General features: G+C 41.2%; 4 protein-coding genes and 1 long non-coding RNA gene across 6 annotated transcripts; 3 read left to right on the top strand and 2 right to left on the bottom strand.

The window, feature by feature from the left end:
* Positions 1-111: 111 nt before the first annotated feature.
* LOC124320764 (sterol regulatory element-binding protein cleavage-activating protein-like) lies at positions 112-4568 on the top strand. The gene is made up of 2 exons (XM_046783654.1): positions 112-212; positions 290-4568. Exon 2 carries the CDS (start codon positions 416-418, stop codon positions 4343-4345), a length of 3930 nt encoding a protein of 1309 aa, XP_046639610.1. The 5' UTR covers positions 112-212; positions 290-415; the 3' UTR covers positions 4346-4568.
* Positions 4569-4680: 112 nt separating this feature from the next.
* On the top strand, positions 4681-6338 carry LOC124320772 (geranylgeranyl transferase type-2 subunit beta-like). The gene is made up of 6 exons (XM_046783664.1): positions 4681-4898; positions 4984-5292; positions 5354-5512; positions 5582-5688; positions 5760-5866; positions 5936-6338. The coding sequence occupies exons 1-6, from the start codon at positions 4896-4898 to the stop codon at positions 6250-6252; spliced, it is 1002 nt and encodes a 333-aa protein (XP_046639620.1). The 5' UTR covers positions 4681-4895; the 3' UTR covers positions 6253-6338.
* A 244-nt stretch (positions 6339-6582) lies between these two features.
* On the bottom strand, positions 6583-9078 carry LOC124320768. The gene is made up of 6 exons (XM_046783661.1): positions 8192-9078; positions 7866-8124; positions 7704-7782; positions 7469-7629; positions 7256-7403; positions 6583-7184 (listed from the first exon to the last, which is right to left on the bottom strand). Exons 1-6 carry the CDS (start codon positions 8858-8860, stop codon positions 6749-6751), a joined length of 1752 nt encoding a protein of 583 aa, XP_046639617.1. The 5' UTR covers positions 8861-9078; the 3' UTR covers positions 6583-6748.
* A 275-nt stretch (positions 9079-9353) lies between these two features.
* On the top strand, positions 9354-14668 carry LOC124320777. Of its 2 annotated transcripts, XR_006914031.1 has the most exons (5): positions 9354-9442; positions 9509-10965; positions 11133-11225; positions 11454-11671; positions 14292-14668. It is a non-coding gene; the product is annotated as an uncharacterized LOC124320777 (long non-coding RNA). The 2 variants fall into 2 exon arrangements; XR_006914030.1 differs by lacking the exon at positions 9354-9442 and having other exon boundaries at positions 9450-10965.
* On the bottom strand, positions 14575-15583 carry LOC124320774 (serine protease inhibitor dipetalogastin-like). Its single transcript, XM_046783667.1, has 3 exons — positions 15462-15583; positions 15307-15385; positions 14575-15236 (listed from the first exon to the last, which is right to left on the bottom strand). Exons 1-3 carry the CDS (start codon positions 15480-15482, stop codon positions 14752-14754), a joined length of 585 nt encoding a protein of 194 aa, XP_046639623.1. The 5' UTR covers positions 15483-15583; the 3' UTR covers positions 14575-14751.
* Between the last annotated feature and the right edge of the window lie 3036 nt (positions 15584-18619).

Below are 18619 nucleotides of genomic sequence, written 5' to 3'. Positions count from 1 at the left end.
ACTTAATAGCCATAAAACATATTGGCAAACGAAATTTACTAATTTAACTATTTTTGTAAACAAATTTTAGGACGAATCTGGTAGGTACTGTATTATTTCTTTTCTTGTTTAATTCCACCACCACGTTACAATTTTCTGCACTAGACGCTCCAGTTGTATCAAGGCATTGATCTTTAGTTGACATGTTTTTCTTTTTTGGGCATTTTCGACAGGTAAATAGAGATTAAAATTGAATCTGCAGCCGGTTTTAAATAAAAAAATCTCTTATTTTATTGATTTTCTTGTTTAGGAGAAACGTTTGCTCTCGGAGGTCATTCCCAATATTGCCATACTAGAAAGTGTGGCGAAATGTCGTGAAATTTATTCACTATTCGTCGTCTACAGTTTGTTTTAATATTTTTGGACTTACTCAAACATGCCTTTTGTTGAGCCTCAAATTGGTCATCATCCCGCCGTCAAAGATGTTGATCCGGCTGGACTTGCTAATGGAAGGGGACTGAATTCAAGCACCAAAGGCCTGAGTATACCCGACAGGGTAGCACTCCTCTACTACAAACATGGCCTTCTGTGTTCTAGCTACCCCTGGTGCACAATCATAGTGGCAATTATTATTGTTCTCACTTCGTGTCATCCTTTATTGTCCTTGCCTTTTCCAGGCAATGAACCAGAGGAGATATCTTTCCCGCTTCCAGAGAAAAGAATCTCTTCTGATCTTGAATTTGGAAAAAGCTTTCAGTATCCAACCAGATGGGGAACTCAGCAACCATCTTTTTTCATACAACAAATAGTTGTACGGTCCTCTGTCAATCCATGGACGTCTGATTTGGGCATGATGGATGCTTTTCGAGGCCCATTGAGTGAAGTCTTCAAGCTGCATTCTGATATAGTGGGCTTCCATTCACCTAGGAGTAACCTGACTCTTAGAGATGTTTGCCTTCACGTGGAGAGTGTGGCCCCCAGAGCTCGTTCGTTTCAACATCTTCTACCCGAATTCAGCTGCATCATTTTGTCGCCGGCCAATTTGTGGAAGCTGGACGAAAATACCTTCCGCAACGACGCTCAGTTCTTAGACACCATATTTTCTTTCAAGAACCCAGTGGTAGAAGTGCGATCAAGTATGGCCGACATACTTTACGGCGTCCCGCTCAAAATTAGTGGATTGAAAAAATTCCCAGTCAAGACTCGTTCTCGCGTCCTTACGTACGCTATCACAATCTTACTTAAAACTCATTCTGAACCGTTTCTTTTTGACTTGCGGTTAAAGCTCCGCAATCAATTTCCTCTCCACTCCACCACTCAAGAATCCACATCATCTCGACGCACCATCGTTCACATTTACTATCCCGAACGTTTCAATTATTTGGAGCTCATCCCACTGACTTTTGTCTACTTAATCCTGTTCCTGTACATTTACTTCTCTGTTCGCAAGATCGAAATGGTCAAATCCAAGTTTGGCATGGCTTTCAGCGCCGTAGTGACAGTGGTAGCATCGCTGGGCATGTCGGTCGGCCTGTGCACGTGGTTCGGATTGCGCTTCACTCTTCAGGGACGAGACATTTTCCCTTATTTGGTGGTGATCGTTGGTCTGGAGAACATCTTAGTTTTGACTCGCTCTGTTGTTTCTACTCCAGCCAATTTGGACGTCAAGATCCGTGTAGCACAGGGACTTAGTCGTGAAGGATGGAACATAACCAAAAATTTGTTAACAGAAGTGACTATTTTGACGGTGGGCTTCTTCACCTTCGTGCCGGCCATTCAAGAATTTTGCCTCTTCGCCGTCGTCGCCCTTCTCTCCGATTTCGTTCTGCAAATGCTGTTCTTCTCCACCGTCCTGTCCATCGACATATTGCGCAAAGAGTTGTCGGAAATTCAGCGCCAACGACGGCAGCTTCAACCTGGTCAGCAGTACCTGTCGACCAACCACACCGTCCATACTCTCAGTTCAGCAGAAAGGGCATTTGCGGGAAATGCTGTTCATCCCCACTTGCGCACCCGAGTCCACTCAGCAGCTGTTTCAGCCAAAAATACCCCAACGGCCGTCGTAGCACCTTCCTCCTACACGCACAATCGATCAGCTGCGGCCAGAGTACCACGTCGGATAAGGATTGTTCACTTTTGGGCTCGCACGCGTTTGTTTCAGCGTACCTTTATGGTGGGTGTGGTCATATGGATGAGCATTTTCTTTTACAAATACGTAGTGATGGAAAATTTGGCTGATCAATCGGCCGGATGGCCTGTTGAAGCCAACGATTCTTCACAGGTTGAATTTCCAGCACCACATCCTAATCTCAAAGTTTCGTGTTCTGCCGGATCCAACTGTATTGAACCGGAAGAACCAGATCTTTTGAAAGAATCAACGATTCTAGCCAATTCGGCCCCACCAGAACCATCAGTTACGTCATCCAGCGGCAAAGAAGTAATCGATTGGCAGAATCGGTTACAACATCCCAAAAACGTCGAGCTCTGGAGGAGGCTCTCTTATCGCCACTGGCCCGACCTGCTGGACATTTACAATATCTCGTTGGCCGGAAAGTGCATAGCCATGTTGCCTCCGATTCGAATCTCTATCCCAGTCAACCCAGAACGAGTGTCAGAAGTGCGCAACAGTCGCGATGGCGAGTACCTGACGCGATCGCGATGGAAATCTCTGGCATCAGCTCTCGATACGCTTGATGTTCTTGACGGTGACGATAGTGATTTCGGCCTGTCCGGAAGCCACGGCGACGGAAGTATTGGCGGCGGATCAGGCGGAAACGGCGGCTCCGATGAAGACAACAAGACCCCCTACGTTCCTTCGTCGCCCATTCAAATTATTCTGACCACTTTATTAGCCATACCGAGCGTGGTGTTTATCGCCTACGTGACTGTCGTGTTATATCGTTGTATCTGCTCTCGGCATTACGCCGAATGGAGGAGTTCTTCGACTTTCTGGGGCTGGGCCGGCAATGCTGGTGGTGGGTTGACGCAAGAGTCTCGCGAATACTATTCACAGATAGTAGCAGAATCTATGCCTCTCGTTCTCGACGGTCATCGTTCGCCCATCGAATGCATATCCACCGATGGAGATGTCGTGTCGAGTGTCTGCTTGGCCGGCCAGCTCCACATTTGGGACATCCAGACGGGAGATGCCGTTGCTCAAATTGATAGAAACACTTATTTCGCCGCTTTTCAGCAACAAACGTCGCCGGCCTCTCCCAATTTTCCACGCCACGATACTTACTCATCCACTAACGAACTAGGCGGACTGTTGAGTCACGCCGTTTCTAATCCGATTGTATTTAGATCCCCGGGCTCGTTTCATTCTCCTCCGGCCAGCCCTAACAACCTGTCTTGGAAAGACAGAACTAGTCCAACGAGAAATAATAAAACGTCTTACTTTCCATCGCCCGTCTGGTGCATGCAATGCTTCGATGGCCAAGTGGCACTGGGCTGTGCCAACGGACGCATTGAAATTTGGAGCCATAATTCCGGTTTGCGTTGTCTTTACGACGACGGCAGTGGTGTCGGAGTGGCCAAACTCAAAGTTTGTGGCGAGTATCTTCTAGCTGCCCGATTGAATGGAGTCCTGGAGTCGTTCCAGTTTCACGCCGATTTCGACAGTCCTGTGGAAGAAGTCAGCCACCACGTTCATTCTCGTCGTGGCGCCGACGAGTACGACGAAGAGGACCGATCATCTCCATTAGCTTTCCGTTTGGTCCGGCTCAACTGGGCTAGAGCTCACCAACAGCCCATCTCAGTTCTGGACGCTTCGGCTAGTGGCAGCCGCGTCGTTACGGGTTCGCTGGATCATTGCCTCAAAGTCTGGCGACTGGAAACCTTGACAGCCCTCTACTGTCTGCACGGGCATCGCGGACCCATCACGGCCATGTTTATCGACGAAGCTTACCCCTGCAGCGCATCGGGAAGCGGAAGTCAAGACGGAATGCTGTGCATGTGGGATCTCTCCAGCGGGACTTGCGTCTACAGTTTGCAGGCTCATGACGGTAGCGTGTCCGTCCTGACTTACACCTCCTCGTACGTCATCAGCTTGGGCGCCGATGACAAGCTGTGCGTTTGGGAGCGATTTCAGGGTCATCTGCTCAATTCTCTTTCCTTGTCCCGTCTGGCTCTGTGCGGCAGTTTAGCTATGCTCAATGATCGGTTGCTTGTCACCAGTCGGCAAGGATCCCTGGTCGTCTGGGATGTCCGAACGGGAGAATCGATCCGTGAAGTTCGTCTTGGCGATGCCGACTCGAGTACTTTTGTTCGTAACGTCATGGTCGTCAGAGACAACGTCATCTGTGACTACGGAACGCAGCTTCGCATCGTTTCTTTCCCCATGATTTCCACCCACAAAGTCGAGTAAATTATTGTGAAAAATTGTTAGTTTTTTTTTGTCTTTTTCCTTCCCTTTTTCCCCGTTTTTCTTCAGTCTTTTTCATTGTCTTTATCAGATTCTCTTTTTTCTTTTACTTTAGCGTGTCACATGTGATTGGGTTTGTGGATGACAACATAGAGGCTATTGAATTCTACAACAAAACATACCAAAACTGTTGTCGATTGAATAAACCGACTTTTTTTCATTGGAATTTGTTTATCCTAGAGATCATGACTTCATTTACGTAAAAATGGTGTCTTCAAAAAATCTTCATTATGTCTTTATAATTTCGATGGCGCTACTGTCGCATCGAAAAAGATCCGTCTGCTAGCCCCTTATAGCAGTCTACTGCTGTTTAACTTACGTCAAAAGTGGTGCTTGTGCCTGTGTTTGCAAAATAAATTTTTAATTTCATTTTTCTAGTTAAGAGTGATAATCCACCAATTCATATTTTTGGATAGCTTGGAACCTATTATCCACTACCCCTTGGCCCTTGCTACTCCTTAACCATTCCCGCGTAACAGATATAATTTCAATTATGGTACGTATATTTATTTAGATGATTATTTTAAGGAAGCCGGTCTCAGTTTTGATATGATAATGGTTTATTTGAAAATGTGAAATAGGCCCTTCTCATGAACGACATAGTGCTACCAAAGGAGGCTGATATACCTAATCTGTTGCTGCCAAAGCATGCAAGTTTCCTGGCAGCATATGGAAACAATAAGGATGATTATGAATTCTGTATGACAGAGTACTTGAGAATGAATGGAATCTATTGGAGTTTAACAGCAATGGATTTGATGGGCAAGCTTGGTGAGATGGACAGAGATGGTATTATTTTATTTATAAAGCAATGCCAGCATGAAAATGGAGGTATAGGAGCTAGTGTAGATCACGATCCTCACCTTCTCTACACTTTGAGTGCTGTTCAGGTTAGTAATGAGAGTTGATTTACTTCATATGAATTTGGAAATTAAATTTTTTTTTCTTCAGATTTTGTGTCTGTATGATGCACTTGATGCTATCGATTGTGAAAAAATTGTGAATTATGTCAAAAAGTTGCAAAATGATGATGGAAGTTTCTGTGGTGATCAATGGGGTGAGGTTGATACAAGGTTCTCTATGTGTGCAGTTGCATGCTTGGCTCTTTTGGTATGTGGATTTACTGATTGCAATTTTTTCATGATTTAACACATATTTGTGTACACATTTTTACTCCAGGGAAGGCTGAATGCTATTAATATTGATAATGCAGTAAATTTTGTTATCTCATGTATGAATTTTGATGGAGGGTTTGGATGCAGACCTGGCTCTGAAAGTCATTCTGGGTAAGTTCTAAGCTGAGATAAATACAAAGGAAGAAATAATACCCGTTTCTTTTTTGTGGTTACCTTTTCAGCCAAGTGTATTGCTGTGTTGGTATGCTGTCGATTACGGGTCATTTACATTTGATCAAAGCTGATAGCCTTGGCTGGTGGCTATGTGAACGGCAGTTGCCGAGTGGCGGTAATTTACTTTTGTTTTTAGAAATCTTTCAAAACGTCTCTTAAACTATGTAACTCAATTGTTGTTTAGGTTTGAATGGTCGACCAGAAAAATTGCCGGATGTTTGCTACTCTTGGTGGGTAGTTGCGTCTTTGCGGATTATTGGGCGAGTTGATTGGCTTGATAAGAATCAGTTGAGAAAATTTATTATGGCCTGTCAAGACGTCGAGACAGGCGGAATTAGTGATCGTCCAAATGACATGCCCGATCCATTTCACACCCTCTTTGGTTTAGCGGGTTTATCTCTTCTCGGTGAATCTAGTCTTAAAACTATTAATCCTGTATTCTGTATGCCACAGCAAGTTATTTCCCGACTGAAAATTCAACCACAGATGTTGTCGTTATAACAACTTTATGAATTATTGCTTTAATTATCCTTCAGAATACAAAAAGTTTTTGCATAATCGACATCTACCACATGCAAACTACTGAACAAGTCATGCGTTAAACGTAATCGATTTTCGGCACCAGTATTTCCATTACAATGTTGGTTTAAAACAAATTTCAAAGTGTTTGGTATCCGTTTAACTCTAATTTACCTGATTTTTTAGTTTCCCTTTTTGACCAGATAGATTAGTTGTTCCAACCCTTTTGTTCTTAAATATTTTAGGTGGTCTCTTCAGTAGAAGAAATTTTATATTCTGAGAAATACGCCTTCTAAAAGTGTTAGTGACAACTATTCTTAAACATAATTTATTTTTCGTCAAGTAGATTGCAATATAAAATTTGTCAATATTTCTAGAAAGCTCAATGATAGTCTATTCAACACAATAACCACTTTTTGTACCAATCACCACGAGTATGTTTTCGCGCATCTTTTATTGGTATATTTTCCATCCAAATCTAGGCTGAATGATCCTCGCCTGTATATGCTAAATTGTCTTCTCCAAGGTCTTCTCCATTTTGTTGATATTTTATTGCCTCAATGTTTGAGGGCTTGGAATCGCTGGTCTCATTTGCAGGGGATTCATCCGAAGAAGTTTGGTATGATCGTGAGCGCCAGAACTTCACGGAGCCCGAAGATATTTTTGTCGAATTACTACTAGTTAATGCGCGTGAAGCAGATTCCTTGATTTTGACCACACGGTCCCTAATCATTTTGTAAACTTCGGTCTTGCAAACGAAAAAGTAAAACATGGCCGGTCCGATCAACATGTAGAGAGAAACACTGAAGATGAGCAATTCGGGAGTGGCATTGTCTGAATCGACTATTTCGTGAACGATTCTCGGTATCGTGTAAAACTGCATCAGTAAGAAGAAACGGAAAATCGTGGTAATCCTGCGTAAAAAAAAGGAACAGTTAGCAACATTTATTACATCACCATGAAACTATTAATATTCAGGAATAACCTTTGTTTTTCCAATTTGCTGAGAGCCACGGGCGAAACAGAAGTTTTGAGGAAACGGAGACTTCCATAAACTTTAAGAGCGCTTGGAATGAAGAAAATCAAATTGGCCGTCACCAGAATGACGTTCGGTGTGCTCAGTAAATGTTTCACTGAAAAATAATCGATACGTATTAATTTTATTATTGCAGGAAGAAGACGAATAACTGAAATTTACTTATGGGATTTCCAAACCAACAAAGACGGACAGGTGGTCCCAAACTATCACGATAAATAACCACAGCCATTTGTAGTACGAATGGCAATCCCCAAGCGTAGACGGAACACAATGCAGAACGGATGAGCAAGTCCCGTCTATTTGATGGTCTGGGACCTGAACTAAAAATAAACAGTTGCATTTGAAAAATAAAATTCCACCATAAGGAGAGGGCCGTAAAAAAGTGAGTTATTACTTTAACTGGTTCCAGATGTTGAATCCCATCACGGTAATCCAGGTTGAGGACGCATAGCGAAAATAATTACTAGCAATCGCTATAGAAGAGAAATTTTTTTGTAAGAATATGTAATTAAATTAAATTTTCAATAATAAATTGTAACCTATATTAGATTCTTACTTTTGAAAAAACACCAGGTGTGGGGTTCGGTCGGAAGTGAAAGTAGGATTCCGTATTCGAGTTGTACGATAATCATACAAATCAAGAAGCTGATCATCGAGTACCCCTGGATGTTATCACGAAGTGGAGGGAAGATGGCATAGACGGCCAACGTCAAAATGAGGAAGAAAGCCGAGACGTAATGAAGGTACGAATAGACACCCCACAGGAGATACCGCACCAATTTCATTCTCCACGGCAGGCATATCATGGCAATATCCTAAAGGGGATTTTAAAAAAATAGTTTCTAGTAAATTAACATTTAATTGGACCCGATTTAACTATACCTCTTGGTTTCCCTCAGCATCGACAGCAGTATCAACACAATAATTGTCGGAATGACGCAATACTTTGTACAAGGCTCTTTTCACAACAAAGTAGCCGGATGCGTTGACCTCATATCTGTTATCGACGAACATTTTTGGCACGTAAATGTTGAAATCATATTCGCAAGTCAACGAAGAATTCTCCACGACTTTGAATGGCCATCCGGCCGGAGTAACTATTTTGGAAGCGTTGAAAATTCGGTCGTTGGCGATGCACTCCATGATCGAATTGCGTTTGACTGATTGGCCCATCGGACAACATTTTTTCACTTGCGCTGGAGTGCGGCAGTAGGCTACGACAGTCTCGTTACGAACATCATTAAATGCAGTGGAATGAACACAATACTGAGTTATTGTTTGATTGAAGCGAGGTTCTACAATGGCACCGTCGACGAACTGGTTTTCCATTTTGAAAGTTTCCCATCCATCGGAACACTGTAAAAGTGGATCGTTGACTCCGGATTCTTCCTGGTAGGTTTTGAACACCGCGGGATTATCGACACACTTGCGCAATTCCACGTCCAACACCTGATTTCCAGGGCAGCACTTTTGCGGGAATACTTTGTCTCCGAAGGTTAATTCCGCTAACACAGTTATCACAACGACGCTGGCACACGAAAGTAATCCCATTTTCTCTTCTTTTGTCAACAGATGTAGGCGATCGTTCAAATTGGGGTGCGCTGGAAATTCGGAGGGCTGTGTTTAATCCAGTAGAAACCGGATTGGATCATGATCGCAATTAGTAGACCGCAACAAACTGGCTCAGAAATGGATCAAAGGCGTCCGTGTCAGGAGCGAGCACCAGCCGACACATTCGCTTGCGTGCAAGTGTGCTCAAAGACTAAGTATCTTTCTTCAAACGTATTACAATTGAGTTTCTTCACTACACACGGTCTTCTCCAGCACTTTCGCCCCCTAGCACTATACTTTGAGCGTGCCCGCAGCTACACACTCTAGTCAAAAGAACGCCCGCTGTATCCTCAGGTAGGATGGTTGTTGCCGTTCGTTCGAAACGAGCTTAGTCAAGGTTAAAATCTCCTCGCAACATTTCGGTAACACTAGACAAAGAGCGTAGAACATTCACGTGTTGTTGACGTCACATTTCCTGGATATCTCACGATTTCACGTCAACCAAATGTCATATTTATTGGTTCACGGAGTAGTACAGGCTATCATGGGTATCTTTCACACCGTTTCCGGTCTGTCTGTTAAGTATTGCGTGGTTCGCGTTGCGCGTTAGTATATCCCAACTCTTTAACAACTGCGATTGTCAAATAGGAAACCGTCTCAGAGGGACTCGGAACTTTTATAGGAACTAGACTAATTCCGCCCTCCAGCCAACGGTCCGGGACTGGAACTCTTCGGAACTCTTGGCGCAAGCTTTGATGTTTATGGACACTATCACGAAAAAACAGCCTGCGGCCTACAGACTTCTATTCGCCGCCTTCCAAAAGAGAATTTATTCTTCTGGGTATTTGTGGTTTGTGTGGATGTCTATGTTGGCGTTCAATATTTGCTCAACCAAGCGAATCCTTAAAGCAATAGCAAGTTTGAATATACCAGTAACCGCCAGTAACTGGTTTGCCTATACCAAGGTCGCAGGTGGGACGCAAGAACAGAGCAGCAGTTCACGCAGACATATGATTCGAGCGTGAAGTAGAGTCGACCTTGGCAACAGATCGCGACATCAAATTCCTTGTTGGTCGTCGTTCCCGAACGATTTTCCTGGAGGAAGAAAATGCGTTGATTGCGAACGAAATCTCTTATTTGAGATCAAGAACTGTTTGTGAAAAACTGGAAACACTTTTTTTTTGTTTCTTCCAGATTCACAAAGTTTTCTTGAGAAGAAAAATAATTAAACGTGTGTCACAGCTGACATTTCGAAATTCTTCTCATCACGCCCTTGAAACTGCTGCTGCTGCGCTCGTATGCAGATGAAGTCGCGCTAATGTTCGTGTTCAATGTCGAAGGGCCTTTTCAAATTTCTAGTTCTGTTGGAGCTTTTTGCACAAGTCCATAATGGAAGATGTTACAGGATGATGGAAGATCTTTAACGCTTGGGGTTAATTCATGCGTGATCGAAAATTTTTAAATTTCAGACTGCCGATGCGCAGCTTTTTTGACCAATAATTTATACGGTCTCAAGAAATGCCACAACAAGCTGAACTTTCCCGAACGACATTTGAAGGATATAGCCTTTTACGTTGATAGTAGTATTATATCCTGGTATTTGTATGTAAAGATAAGAATTATTTTACACGGACGCAAGAAATGCCATTACAAGCGGAATTTTCCCGAACGACAGTTGAAGGATATAACCTTTTAAGTTCATGGTGGTATTATATCCTGTATGTATTATGTTTGTATATGTTTGTAAGATAAGAAGGATATTATTCCTTCTTGGCAGTCATTTATCTGTGGGTTTCGTGTAAATATTGAATTTTTTTCTTGTCTGTGGTAGGGTCATTAGATTATTCTAAAATAATTCCGATCCGTTTAGCGGATGTCGAGCGCGGGTGGGAAAACCACTTTTATCGTTGTCAAGTGGGTGTTGGGTGGATTTTTAAAATAATTTATATCGATATTTTAAGAAACAAATGGCTAATTAGGAAATTAGTGTGGTCTGCTGCTTTCCGCTTTCGGTTTGTTTAGTTTCGAAATAAACGTGACAGTCGTGTCCAATCTGTAGTCGCGTCTCTTTACATAAGCACTTCGTACACACTGCTGATTAGCAGGTAAATAAAACTAAGAATACCTATCGAATGACTATAGAAACTTAATTTCGAAGAATTAAACCTTTTCAAATTTTTTTAAATGTTAGTTCCTGACTAGCATTTATGATGTTAAGCCCCTCTGTCGATACATGGCAGTTTGTTTGTTCACTATGTAACATTTTCCTTAGTGCAGATTTGAGGCCAGAGACAGCCATCATAACCACCAGATATGATGTAACCATAGACCTGTCATCAGCAGCAATCTCAGCATCATCGCTTGGGTAATGATTTTCATTATAGCTTACTTTTATTCCTCTGACCTGCTAGATACTTGAATAGTGCAATGTAATGCAGGACTTGAAAAAATGCAGTGTATTACATGTAAACCGCGAATTCTTCTGTTTATAAACAATCAAGTTTGGTATACTCACTGTCTAATATTCAACTTTTCCTTGCTTGTTGTTTCTGCAGATATTTTTCGTAACCCATTTCTTATTTTTTTTATTTAGTTTTACAGCACCCCGTTTGGATTCTTGACTGAGAAACTACCGTTGCTGGCCATGTTACGTGTCCCTTCTTCCCTTTTCTTTAAACGTCCTCGTGTACACCCATGTGAGTGTGGGTGTATTCACGAAGCCATCCTTTTTCCTATCCTGCCTGGTGTATTCAACTATACTGCGGAAGGAGCACTTGTGGATGCCTGGCCGTATATTTCCCAGGCATAAAGGTAGGAAAAATGTATTTATTCCTATTCTTTCTTTTTGAGTGTTTGGTGGTGTTGGTTATAAATCGCGACATAGTACGGAGTACGATTACTCCTGAGCTAGATGCGGTTAACTGGAATAGTTTCTCTTGAGGTTTTTGTTTACCCACTAACTCAGTAAGGGTTCATTTAGGCGTTTTTGTTTACCCAGTAAGTAAGAGTTCATTAAATTTTAGTATTGCAGAACGACTGCAGGTCAGACCCAGTTTCGTACCTTACAACTTTGTCTGCGGGTTCACTAGTAACCTCAAATACAAACATTTTTGAACTTTAAACATTCCAGCATCATTCCAGCAAAAAGCGACTAGAACTAATTTTTTTTTCCAAGAAAAACCTGCTAGTTTTATCCAACAAATCCTGTTCGAGGAACTTTCCAGCATGACGGTTAAAGAAATTCGATGCACAACGCTGACGTCATTATTTTTCCCCGGTTATTTCGTTCGCCTCAGGAGAATTGCCTCCGTCAGCCACAATTTTTTTTATTCGTTTGACGTCATCAACATTCATTGTTTGACGTCACACTTGTGCGTGAGCCGATGAGGGGCGCGCCAAAAACAATTAAGTGGTAGCTCTCTCAACGCCATTTCGCAACCACGGGTTTTTCCGGTCACGCTTATTGTTAATTTACCTCACACGTTGACACCCACGTTATTGCCCTATTTTGAGTTGACACTTTTTGTTCACATTGTTTCTCCTCTTCTTCGACGAAATTGTTCTCGGTAATGTGACTTGCTAAATCGAAATTTTACACTTTCACGTAAAACAACTTCAGCTGTTGTTTGGAAATGGGGCAGTATAAGTCGACTAACTTGCAAAGATACTATAATATATTGTTCACACAATAGAGATAGCGGATAATCACACTTTTAGCAAATGTTGGCTCAACGCCTAAACCTATAATGATTGGCCTAATTTACCACTCCAGCACCGCCGCCTATTGTCAACCAGGCGGTGTACCTGGTTTCGTTCACAATGGGGAAAACATCTTGGCAGGTTTAACTACAATTTCTTTGATTTTATGTTGAATTGGGTTTCTGAATTTCCGAAAACATTTAATAACATTTTTCTACTTTGCTTTAATTGTACCGGTTATCAATCTTACAAAAATATAGCGTGTTGGAGCACATATGCGGCTCGGGTGATTATACTTCCTCGAGTTCTTTATGTCTGGATGTTGTCGTAGTGAATGAAGGCGAATAAAACTCCAAGGGCAAAAATCTTAAAAAGGAGTTTCGAGTTTGGACTCTGTTGGGCACTTTGACACAGCGATAACCACCATATACGTAAATCTCATGACAAAGAAAAAGGTAGACTCGATGAAAACCGGGAAAGGCGATGTGGCATTTGCTGAATATAGCTTTAAACTATTAACAAAAAAACATCTTCCAACCGACCGGTCTCAGACAAGTTTACATTACCTTTTTCATTGACATTGACTTTAAAGGACCTTTGACACATTGCAGAGAAAACTCGGTGTGGTATTTTGAAAATCGAAACATATTGTACCGATTTGATTCACCGGATTCATTCGCATATTAACTATTTAATAATTTTGTATCTTTTGCAAGCCGGAGCACTGCGAATACGTCAATACGAGGCTTAGAAAAATTAATTTGGCGTTGACACAAACACGGTTGCAATCAAAAGCAAATAAAGCATTGAAGGTGACCTTCGAAATAATGTTCGAGCCGTTCGAGATGCGAATTTTCAGAACACCTTTACGCAACATCCTCAAGCTTTTCGCTTTGAGGGTTGTCAGGTGAAGAATGATTTAGCATTCATTCCGGAGAGTGTCTATGTGCTTTAAAAGCGTGATTTTCACATTGGATATCACGTTCGTCTGACTTGCACGTCGAGTCATCGTGAAAGACAAATTTCCTTGCAGTTTTTATTTTTGATTCTTTGTTTGATTAATTAATGTCAGAAATAACGTTAATCATCTCCTTGTTCTTCAGAGTTATAAGGGGATTTTGGATTTTAGTTTGAGAAAATATTTCCCGACATAAACTTTCTTATTTATCCATCCTTTATTTTTATAGCTAGCCTAAAGGATGAGTCGCGCTGGGGGCTTGTTTAAGCTGATATAAATCACAATCACATTTGGGAGGACGTTGCTTTGGGCTGCCATCCGCGCCTTTTACGCTGATGTTTGTAACTCTTGGGAAAAAATCAAATTCAATGGAATTGTGCAAGGTCGTTAGGATATTTTTCGGAGCTTTAGACTTCCTTACTGCTACGTGCAAACAGATTTTCAAACCAAAATGTGGTTTTACCATGGCAAAATTCTCTCTGATGCTTATCACCTTCAACGTGTGTGCGCAAGGTAATACTTAAGTTATATGTTTCTAATTTTCTTTGGCGCTAAAAAGAGATTACTGGATTAGGTTGTAACGACTTTGAGTGAAGGTCTTGAAAATTGAATTTCCACCAGTTTCTCGACATTTCGTCACTAATAATATTGTTGCATCATTCTGCACTCGTCCTAATGCGTCGTGTTAAAATATCGAGTGCTACTCAAACAACTAAGTGCGCTAGCTGGCGAAGCTTAAAGAATTTTGTCTTTTGTTTCTGATGTGTTGTTTAGATAAAACATGACGGTCAACGACTCTAGACAAATCGAAAAACGCGTCGAGGCAAATAACTTGGCACGTCACGTTGAAGTGGGGAAAATTCCATTTTTATATCAACGCGGAACTTGTTTCATTTGCATTGCAGATATTTTGCGCATTTTCTCTTATATAGCAAAAAGTATAAAAATACATCCAGACTTGTCTTTTCCTTTCCGTGGTCATTCCAAGGTGACCGCTAGATATGCAAATTCTAAATCGTAATTCACGAACGAGAAAAGAAAGCAGCAAACAGATAGATCGCTGATCGATAACATTTTATTGGCGTTTAAAAAAAAAAAAAAAATAAATAGTATGCTGGACATTTTTTCGATCGGTTACTAATAATAATACTCATACTATTATTAACAATTTCAATTCTTCCATAGCTTTTCAAGGTAACGTGATTCAACAATAAGGTCACCTGGTTTCTCTGTATTACTTACACGCACCGTTGCGAGCGATAGTCACAGTGGATTTGATGGTCCCACATTTGGTGAGTGTGTTGATCATACATGCCGCGTTGGGGTAAGTCTTTCCGTCAGTCCCGCAAACTGGAGCAAAGTTGTCCGGGCACCCACATTGAGTTTCGGATACTTTGATGGGTGTTGTTTTACATTCGCCGTCGTGAGCCTTCCTGATGGGTGAATCGATGACAGTTCCACATTGAGTGACTTCAACTTCCATGCAGTTCTCGTTGTCGTAGGTTTTGCCGTCTGTTCCGCAAACGGGGGCCAACTTGAATTGACATCCACACTCAGCCGCTCTCTTGACTGTCTTCGTTGATTTACATTCGCCATCGTAAGCTTTGCTCTTTTTGTCGCAATTCAGAGCACATAGGTTGCCGTAAGTTTTCCCGTCTGTGGCACAAACTGGCTCGTACTGCAACGTGCAGACACAGTCTGCTTTTCGGCCGATCCCCGCTACATTAATTAAATAGTCGCAAATGTTATTAGTTAAAAAATATTATGTATTACTTAAGCAAATGCACACCTCCGCAAGCGCCGGGTCCGTAGCTTATCACGATGCTTAAGGCGAAAAATATGAGGAACAGAGACGAGCATGAGAAATTCTAGATTGTTGGAAGAATGAAAATGGTTATAAGAGTCTGCACAAACTCCGATAATTGAACAAATAATGTAATTTACCTTCGAGGTGAACTGAAGCATTTCAAGAGAAAAATGTTTGAGTCGATGGAGAGCGAAGGAAGTTTTTAATCTGAAAATGTTGTCTATCGACGGACACCTTTATATACTGCTGTTTATATTATACATCTGTAGTGCCTCGATTCATCAGGATTTTGTAGACTGCAAACGCCCAGCGCCAAAGGGGATTATTTCTAAATATCTCCATGTTGGGAAAATCCAAGGGAACAATTTCCACATTTTAGTTATAACATACGTTTAAAAAAAAATAATAATCCCCGTTTTTCAGTTCCGTTTCGGAGAAAAAAGACAACCATAGGCCTTAATGTTTAGAACATTATTGATTTCAATGGCGCGACGAATACGTCATACCGTACCTACAAACTGATGGAAAGAATGAAGCGGAAATATATTCTTTTGTTTAATCATAAAACAATGATGTTTTTAACATTGTAACCTGCTCTATTTTCCTCTGTCAAAATCATTTGTGCCCGCGGGTTATATTCTATGGAAGCCCAAAACCGCCACTTTTTCAATATAATAATGATTTTCAAAATATCATTATATAAAACAGAAAAGAATATATAAAAAACAAATTCATTATAAAACTGAAAAAAAGTATTATATAAAAACCAAAAAGAGTGTAATATAAAAAACAAAAAGTTTATATAAAAAGCAAAAAAAGTCAGTATAAAACCCAAAAAAAGTCAGTATAAAACCCAAAAAAAAGTCAATATATATAAAAAATATTCAATATAAAAACTGAAAATGTATTATATTAAAACCAAAAAGAGTATAATATAAAAAACAAAAAGTTGATATAAAAAGCAAAAAAAAGTCAATATAAAACCCCCAAAAAGTTCAATATATAATCCCAAAAAAGTTCAATATAAAAACAGCTAGCGGTCAAAATAATTACTTCATGCCACATCTCCACCCCCTTTATAGCCAGTTTGAATCCAGTAGTACAAACGGGCATTTAATCACAAAATAAAAAAACGAGCAAGCGCTTAAATAACGCTACCTAATGCGCGTCGCTCTAAATTATTATTTTTTTAAATGTCAACCGAAGTAAAACGACTGCGGCTGACTGCGGCGACTGGTCAGACGAGTAACGTGAGCCCGTCCGATTTTTTAAAGCGCTTATCGCTGGTCCGTCGGACGGACCAGTGGACGGACTCCGTCCACTATTTTAGCGCTGTCGCCCGTTCACTGTTTTCGGCGGCTCATTATAAGCTTGCGAAAAATAAGCCATTCAAATGATTTGCACTAAGCGCGCGTTGCGCTAGAAATTGGTTTGCGATAAACTTGCGCGCGATGCGCTAAATATATATTTAGCGCAATTTATTTCATTGTATTATTTACGAAACGCCCAAGCGCTTCGTTAATAAAAGTAATAAATGCGACAGGTAAAACGATTGCGGCGACTGGACAAGTTGCGCACACCCGTTGATAATTTTAGCGCTTGTCTCGAGTCCGTTTATAACTTACGAAACACGCAAGCGTTAAAATAAATGTTTAACGCTTCTTGCGCGATATGTGCTCAATTTGAGCGTATTATTTAATCCTATATTTAAAAAAGCGAAAGCGCTTAAATAACGCTACTTAATGCGAATGCCTCTAAATTATTTGTTTGTATTGAATGCAAAGGGAAACCACTGCGCTGACTGGTTAGACGAGTAATGCGAGCCCGTCCGCTATTTCCGCTGGTCCTTCCGCTGTTTTCGGCGGATCATTGCGTGAAAAATAATTAATTGAAATGTTTCGCGCTAGGTCTAGCGCTATCGAAGCGATCGTGGGACTAGCTATGTGTTTGCGATAAACTTGCGCGTGATTCGCTATATTTAGGGCAATTTATTTCATTGCATTATTTAGGAAACGCGCAAGCGTTTCGTTAATTTTAATAAAATGTTGCGAAAGGGTAAACGATTACCGCAAATGGACGAGACGGGACGAGAAGCGTGCGCCCGTACATCATATTAGCGTTTGTCGCGAGTCCGTTCGCTACCTTATTAGCGCTAATCGTCGCCCGTCCAAAGTTTTACACGGCTCGCTGGGCCAAACATTTTAAATAGTTCGCGCTAGATGTAGCGCTTTCTTTCTTAAGCGCCCATTGCGCTAATAATTAACTAAAGATTTACTTGCAGGCAATGCGTCAAATTTAGCGCATTTAAATTCATTAAATAATTTACAAACGCAAATAACTAGCAAAAATAAATATTTAGCGCGAAAAATAATGAAGTCAATATATTTTGCGCTAGATCTAGCGCTAAATATTTATTTTAGCAAATTATATGCGCGCTTCGTAATTTATGTGATGAACTTAATCCGACTATTTAGCGCATTGAGCGCAAGTTAATCTTAAGTTTATCATAAGCGAATTTACGATTTCGCAGCGCTAGAACTTTGACATTGTTTTGCGCAGCGAGCCGCCTTAAACAGCGGACGGACGACGATAAGCGCTACGACAAGCGAACTTACTCGTGATAAGCGCTGAAATAATGGAGCCAGTCACGCAATGGTTTTCTTTTCCTGAACCATTTAGTTAAATTAACAAAACGCTTACGCGTTTCATAAAATGCTACGATTGAATGAATTGCGCTAAATAATTTAGCGCATCGCGCGCAAGTAAATCGCAAATAGATCACTAGCGCCATGCGCGTTTATTTAGCGCTAGATCTAGAATGAAAATTTGTTTTAATTATTTTTCGCATAATGAGCCGCTGAAAACAGCGGACGGGCGATAGCGCTAACACAGCTTGAAGAACCAGAAATAAGCGCTCAAATTATTTAAGCGCTTGTGCGTTTTTTAATTAAAGATTAAATAAAATGCTCAAAATTTAGCGTGTCGCGCGCAAGATGCGTATTATTTACAAAACGCGCATAACCCGTGCACAGCGAGTCGCCTTATTAAACAGCGGACGGGCGACGATAAGCGCTACGACAAGTAAACTGACTCGTGATAAGCGCTGAAATAATGGACGGGCACGCGTTACTCGTCCAGTCGCGCAATGGTTTTCTTTTCCGGAACCATTTACTTTAATTAACGAAGCGCTTGAGCGTTTCGTAAAAAATGAGATGCAATGAATTGCGCTAAATATAGCGCATCGCGCGCAAGTTTATTGCAAACCAATCGCTTCCAATCGCAACGCGCGCTTAGC

This window comes from Daphnia pulicaria, chromosome 1 (genome assembly GCF_021234035.1).
Source record: "Daphnia pulicaria isolate SC F1-1A chromosome 1, SC_F0-13Bv2, whole genome shotgun sequence".
NCBI lineage: Eukaryota > Metazoa > Arthropoda > Branchiopoda > Diplostraca > Daphniidae > Daphnia > Daphnia pulicaria.
Note: the sequence above shows the minus strand (reverse complement) of the source record. Positions and strands in the feature narration are given on the sequence as shown.

Coding starts and splice junctions, on each gene's coding strand:
- LOC124320764 (XM_046783654.1), top strand. CDS start 416: ATGCCTTTTGTTGAGCCTCAAATTGGTCATCATCCCGCCGTCAAAGAT.
- LOC124320772 (XM_046783664.1), top strand. Junction 5,513..5,581: donor TTGCATGCTTGGCTCTTTTG/GTATGTGGATTT, acceptor TTTTTACTCCAG/GGAAGGCTGAATGCTATTAA. Junction 5,689..5,759: donor GGCTCTGAAAGTCATTCTGG/GTAAGTTCTAAG, acceptor TTACCTTTTCAG/CCAAGTGTATTGCTGTGTTG.
- LOC124320768 (XM_046783661.1), bottom strand. CDS start 8,860: ATGGGATTACTTTCGTGTGCCAGCGTCGTTGTGATAACTGTGTTAGCG. Junction 8,125..8,191: donor ATGCTGAGGGAAACCAAGAG/GTATAGTTAAAT, acceptor AATCCCCTTTAG/GATATTGCCATGATATGCCT. Junction 7,404..7,468: donor TTGGTTTGGAAATCCCATAA/GTAAATTTCAGT, acceptor ATTATTTTTCAG/TGAAACATTTACTGAGCACA.
- LOC124320774 (XM_046783667.1), bottom strand. CDS start 15,482: ATGCTTCAGTTCACCTCGAAG. Junction 15,386..15,461: donor TGCTTCAGTTCACCTCGAAG/GTAAATTACATT, acceptor CCAACAATCTAG/AATTTCTCATGCTCGTCTCT. Junction 15,237..15,306: donor CGGACCCGGCGCTTGCGGAG/GTGTGCATTTGC, acceptor TAATTAATGTAG/CGGGGATCGGCCGAAAAGCA.